At 47.8% G+C, this 6,448-nt stretch overlaps 1 protein-coding gene across 2 annotated transcripts in view; it reads right to left on the reverse strand.

Annotated features, from left to right (window-relative positions):
* The window catches only part of GAB3 (GRB2 associated binding protein 3), a 77,695-nt gene extending 71,883 nt beyond the window's left edge, over window positions 1-5,812 (reverse strand). Inside the window, exon 1 of one of the 2 annotated variants that reach the window (XM_083595985.1) lies at window positions 4,829-5,812. In XM_083595985.1, coding sequence (XP_083452111.1) covers window positions 4,829-4,900 — 72 coding nt within the window. In that variant the 5' untranslated portion in view covers window positions 4,901-5,812. The remainder of the gene's footprint in view (window positions 1-4,828) is intronic. The other variant, XM_083595989.1, reaches the window with a different exon arrangement.
* Between the last annotated feature and the right edge of the window lie 636 nt (window positions 5,813-6,448).

A 6,448-nucleotide genomic window follows, 5' to 3' on the forward strand; every position in this document is an offset into this window, starting at 1 on the left:
AAGAGTTACACGTGAGCAATCCTATGTGTGCATCCTTCATTTTCCAAGCTAGCTGTCTTTGTGCAAAGATTCTTAGAAACGAATTGCTACAACCATCAGCCTGTTTGGATGTGCAGCGAATGAAAATAAGAACCTAAGTAAAGGCCTGATGGATCAGACCGATGGCCTTTCTAGCCCAGCATCCTGATCTCACAGTGGCCAAACGGATATCCGTGGGAAACGCACAAGCAGGACCTGGGCACAAGATCACTCCCCTCCTCTGGTTTGCAGCAACTAGTATTCAGAAACACTGGTGTCTCCTGTCTTGGAGGCAGTGCATAGCCATCATGGCTGGTAGTTGTTGATAACCTTAACCTCAGTGAAATAATAAATGTTCTAGCACCAAAATTCTTGTTTGCATAGATGTTGTATCCAGCTTAGTCTGAGAAGGCCCACTTGAAATTAACGGGCATGACAAACCTAGCCCCATTAATTTCAGTGGGTCTACTCCAAGTTGTACTTAGCTGGATATAACCGTGGATGTGAACCTAAATTCTGCTTCTGTTTGTAACTTGCAGACTAGAAGCACTGTCCGAGGCAGTGACTTCACTTTCGCTACAAAGTAATAATTTAGTAATCCTCTTATCTCAGAAACATTTCTGCTTTCACGGAAGCCACTGAGAATGTCCTCCAATGACTGTTGCTAGAATGTAGCCACAAGTGCATATACATCAGCACATAAAACATATGTCCCTTTTTACATTCTAAAGTGAGCTGGGAGAAATGCTGTTCGAGTCAAATATATTCCACAAGTATAAGCTCAAAGTCATAGGAATGAGATGAAATATATGCAGGAATAGGTATCAAAATAGCCAGCCAATCACTTATTGAGGATAAGCATGGTGCAGTGGTTTGTGTGCTGGACTAGGACCTGAGAGGCCAAATCCCTACTTGGCTATAAAGCTCACAGGGTGACCTTTGACCAGTCACCCCTCTCCACCTAACCTACCTCACAGGGCTGTTGCAGGGATTAAACGAGGAGGGGGAGAACCATGTGTGCCACCTTGAGGTCCTTGGTAAAAAATGTGAGATACATATGCAATGAATAATACATAAGAAATAAATACACAATTCCTAGACTAGCTTCTGTTTGCCCTAGAGAAATCTAACTAAAGACCACTGGAAAATAATACCACCAATGAGCCTTGAATTTAGGTAGCTTGCCTGGTCACCATAAGCAACAAGGAATTTCATACAGGTGAACAAGCAGGATGACAGAAGAGGGATTGCACCATCCTTCCCCTACCATTCTGTGGCTCCTGTGTTGGCTGTAGAGTAAGAGGCTCCCCCACTTCCATGACCGAAGGAGAAATGCAGAACACTGGCAGATGAAGGATGGATTGTTCTGCCACTCCTCCACTAGCCTGCATGATACAAGGTTTTTTAAAAAAATAAAAACTGGTCTGCTAAGAGGCTAGTACTGTGTGTTTCCACGCTGGCTGAGGAGGAATCAGATTCGCCTCTTTAAAGACTAGCCTCTTAACCAGTAGGGGCTGGTGCCCATAAGGAATGGTAGGGGAGAAGACAGAGAGGTCAATAGTAGGTGATGCCAGAACCAATAACAGGCAGAGTCAGTTGTGTTGGTGCTGAGCTTTAAAGCCTCAGGCCTGAAGTCTCCACCCGCATCGTTCTGCCCAGACACTGAGGTCCAGCTCTGAGGGCCTCCTGGCAGTTCTCTCACTGTGAGAAGTGAGAATCCCTTTTGAGCACCTGAAATGTTCCCAAAGTGCAGCCAAACTTTCAAAGCTTAGACCCACCTGCAAAAACAGTGATTTATAAAGTGTTTGTCTGAAGAGAAGGCAAGATCCCCTTCGCCACTGCCCTAAGTTTGTAAGATAATTGCAATCCACCGACCTCAACAAATCCTTAGAAATTCCCTTCTCTTTTTTGGAGGCATCTTCACTTTCCCTCCCCCCACCACCACCTAAAAAAAAAAAGGTTGTGGGGAAATGGCATGCAATATTTTGGGAGAGCACTACAGTATTCAGGTGAACTATCCCCCTGAACCACACAAAAGGGACAGATTACTTATGAGTTCCCCAATGTAGTAAAAACACTGACAACTGGGAAACGCTGGCCTGCGAGCGCTCCAGTTGGATAACAGCCTTTATCAAAGGTGTCATGGGCTTTGAAGACACTCAAACTCAGGACGCAAGGGAGAAATATGCTAAGAGGAAGGCATGCTTGGCAAATCCATACCGTGATCAACTACCGCCCAGAATCCAATGTCCCCACTGTGGAAGGACGTGTGGATCCAGAATTGTCCTCCACAGTCACTTACGGGCTCATTGTTAAAACCGTGTTTATGGAAGGCAATCTTACTCGGCTACGAGTGATCGCCAAAGAAGAAGCAGCAGCTCTGCAGATGTTTCAGGCAACTCCCATCAGCTTGATGAATCAGTTCAACATGCCCCTACAGTCTGTTTAGGGACACATGAATACACAAAGGGTAAGATTGTGTGATAAGGCAACAAACCTGCTGTGCTTTTGATGCAGCTTGTGTGGTGTGGTGCAGAAGATAGATCTGGATGTACAGGCAGTAAGGCCCATATTCATACCATACATTTTAAGTACATTTAAAAACGCATTTCAAGCACATGGCTTCCTTCAAAGAACCATGAGAACTATGGTTCCTTAAGGGTGCTGGGAACTGTTGCTCTGTGAAGAGTAAACTGCAGTTCCTTAGGATTCCCTGAGGGAAATCCTAAGGGTGCTTTAAATGTATGGTGTACAGTAGCTGCAACCAGTGGAACCTAACTGCAAACTTACATAGGCATGCAAGTGATCCAGACTGTTCCGCTCTCAAGAGCTACTAACAACGGCAGCTAGGAGATTTATATGTATTATAGGTATGCTTATCTCTATCTATATGGATCTGTATGCTGCTGTATAAGAGCTGTCTGTGCTTTTCATATCCCAAAAGAGGCCCACAGATGTCAATGTCAGCAATGAAATAAAATCCAAAGATACTACAAATTTGCTATTTATATGCAGCACCCTGGAGACTGGCTGCAATGGTTATTTAAAGTTATGGGCGGGGGGAAGGGAATTTAGCAGAGTAAAAGCAAGAAAAAGAATAGAGCCCAATGGGTGTGGGGGGAAAGGATGCTTAGAAAGAAAGAAACCTTTTAAGAGTCCACCCATGCAATGATTTTTGCTTTCATTTTCCAGGTTTGGGCAGAGGGAGGGGAGAGCTGATGCCTTTGAAGGGCGAGGAGGACCAGCAGTTTAGGAAAACGTAAAGAAATAGAGAAGAAGTGATGCCAGCCTGCCAGAACTGCATTAAGAGGTGGCATCTCTCCCTCCTCGGGAGGCATGGGGCGCTTAAGTGCATTCATTCCCGATCAGTCAACAAACCGGACAGCAACAAAGGGGACGCACAGGATCAGGAAATGTGTTTTGCTGGTTGCATTCCGGAGTCACTGTGCCTCCAGTCCCAAGTCTGCAAAGTACTCTCGCCGGGCACTTGCAGGGCACTCTATAAACTAAGAAGGAAAAGAAGCCGCGCGGGTGTGAGGGATCTCTCCGCCCAGCAGATTTATAGCGTCAATGAAGACAGACCGGACTAACCGGGAGGAGGAGGAGGAGGGAGGCGGCAGGGCTGAGACGAAGGGAAAGCGAGACCGGCTGGGCTGGGTAGTTAAGGGAGAGGATTCTAAGCGGCCGAGGCTGCGAGGTGAGTCCACGGACCACCAGAACGGTTGCAGCTGTTTTAGGCAAGCCAACACACAAACATTTGAAAAATGATGATGTTATTTAACTGTTACGGCGTTCTTGCAAGTCCTGAGCTGAGAGCTTGCAATGGGCTTTTAAAACAACGCACACTTTTAGAGGGGGCCCCCGCGAGAACAAGTTTCTGGGTGGGTTGCAAAATAACGGTTCCTTGCAACACACGGAGTTGGTCGTGAGCCCCGGAACCTTCTGAACTTTCTAGCCGAAGTAGGCAACTCCTTCATCCTTCTCTCCGCCGCCTCCACCCTGCCCTCGTAACACCAACTACGAAAGACACTAAGGGTTCATGCAAATGAATTCGGTCCAGCTGCGATCAGGATCTGATCACACACACACACACGAAGCAGCTGCAAGACTGCCGCATCTTTACGCCACTTCTTGGGATGCAACTATGTGTGCGTGTCCCCCAATAGGGAGAGCAAGAAGTTATTTGCAAGTCACCCAAAGTCAAACAAGATGCATCTGAATGTCGGTTGCAAAACAGGCACACACATTAACTGAAACAGAAAATGTGGTTTGTTAGGTTTTTGGGGTTTGAAAACAAACTACAGGTTGCATAACAACCACCATCACCCAAGCACTGAAGGGGGTGGGGGCCGACAGTTGTATTTGTATCATACACACAGAAACACACACACACGTCTACGAATAGCACCATCAGCCCATGCAACGCAATGCCGATGGGAGCCTAAACGAGAACCGGGCTTCGCCGATGCGCATTTCGGCGTTGTCGCTTGAAGGCTGCAATCCTAACCCTAACTCACCTTGGCAGCAAGCCCCGCTCAATTCAAGCAGGGCTTGCTTCCTAACAGACACAGCTTTAGGATCGCGCTGCCCCCCCCCCCCCGCAGTCGTAGGAGCTTACACCCCGCACCAGCTCGCCGCAGTTGGAAAGCGAGCAGGCAGGAGTTGCACGGCAAAGGAACGATGAGCCCACCCTAGCTTTCCGCTGTTAAAGCAAAAGAGAAAACCTTGCAAGGAAAGGAGCAGCGGGGGACGCGCGGGCGGGCGTGCAGAAACAGGGCTTATTTTCATTATTATTGTTATTGTTACTCACGTATCTCTTGAGCTTCTTCTCAGGGGGCGATTTGATGAGCCAGCCCGTGCACACGACGTGCCCTGCGCTCATCTTCTTCGCCCCCCGCCGTCCCGCCGGGGGGAGCCCAGGAGGCTTGGTGCGATGCGCGGAGCAACGAGGGTGGTGGCGGCGTCGGCGGCGGGAGGCTGCAGAGGAATGCCGAGGAAGCTGGTGCAGCCGGGCAAGTTGTGTGTGTGTATGAGAGAGGGAGCGAGAGAGCGTGTATATGTGGAGGTGGAGGAGTTGGGGGCGACGAGATCAACGCAGTCGGCTTCCTTCCACCGGGTCCTCCCCGACGCAGCCGCTTGCTCAGCCCAAGGAGGAAGTCATGACATTGATCAGTGACACACACACACACACACACAGGCGGATCCCGACACAATGAGGGCCGTCGAGGAGGCACGTGATGCCGGGGCCGGGCTGAGCCCCATCAACAAAAACAAGCACGTGCAAAAAAGGGGGGGCAAGAGGCCGCTACAAACCCCCACCCTGCCTTCGCTCCCTCTCTCTGGCTCTCCGCCGCAATGCACTGCCTGGCTTTTCCGTGCAAACTGACAAGTCCAGCCAGTGGAGCCGCTTTGCAGGCTCTTAATTTTCTTTCTTTATTCTGTCACTCCAGAGAAGGGTCTGCCTGCCCGATTCCCCAAGCTTCTGCTTTGCTCGGATAAATTTGGAGCGCACGTGCGGGCAGGCAGTTGTAGCAGCGTGGAAAGGGTCTACTTTGTGCCCCTCCTCCCCACCACCCACTTCTGTTTCTAGAACCCCGGGGTCCGCCAACCGCGTCCGGCTGCAAAAAAAGATAGTGCTTCGCATACGAAAGAATCCGGAGCCAGGGGATTTGCCTTTTGAACACCAGGGCAGAAGGGGGCTTACTGTCCTTCCACTACACAGGAAAGTAAAATAAATCAGTTTTCAAAAGCTATATCAATTTATCCCCAAAGATACCAAATTATCCCAACCACAGCTTTTCTTCATTGTAATATTATAATTTAGGGTTGAGTGGGTGGGCTAGAATTTTGTTAAACAGCTGAGAGTGAGAAATCCTTGCCGGCTCACTGCAAATCATTTCATAAAATCATAAAATTCTAGAGTTCGAAGGACCCTTAAGAGTCATCTAGTCCACTGCAGGAATCTCAACTAAAGCCTCTATAGCAGATGGCCATCCAACCTCTGCATAAAAACCTCTAAGCAAGGACTGGTTGTTTAACAAAATTTCTGTGCCACTTTATCTGTCCCCACTGCCAACTTAAAGAACAAACTCTAAGCCTTTTACATAAAATACACATCAAATGCTAATTTATTTTTTCACAAATTTAATAAAATAAATACATAAAATACCAATAAAATCAATAGAATTAAAAATGTGGAGGCATAATGGGGTGCATCCAATGCTAGTCCTACTCAGAGTAGACCCATTGAAATTAACAAATAGCTGCAAACAGACTATGTCTTTAATGCACATTGGAAGCACTTCCATCCCTCCCTAAAAATTCTAGGCACTGTAATTTGTTAATAGTTGCTGGGATCAGTACCACTTATGATGGGTAATCTACAGCATGCAGCGTTCTTTTGAGGGCAGAAGACAGCTGTAGGCCCATT

Source organism: Podarcis filfolensis (assembly GCF_964270895.1).
Source record: "Podarcis filfolensis genome assembly, chromosome: Z".
NCBI classification, from domain to species: Eukaryota; Metazoa; Chordata; class Lepidosauria; order Squamata; family Lacertidae; genus Podarcis; species Podarcis filfolensis.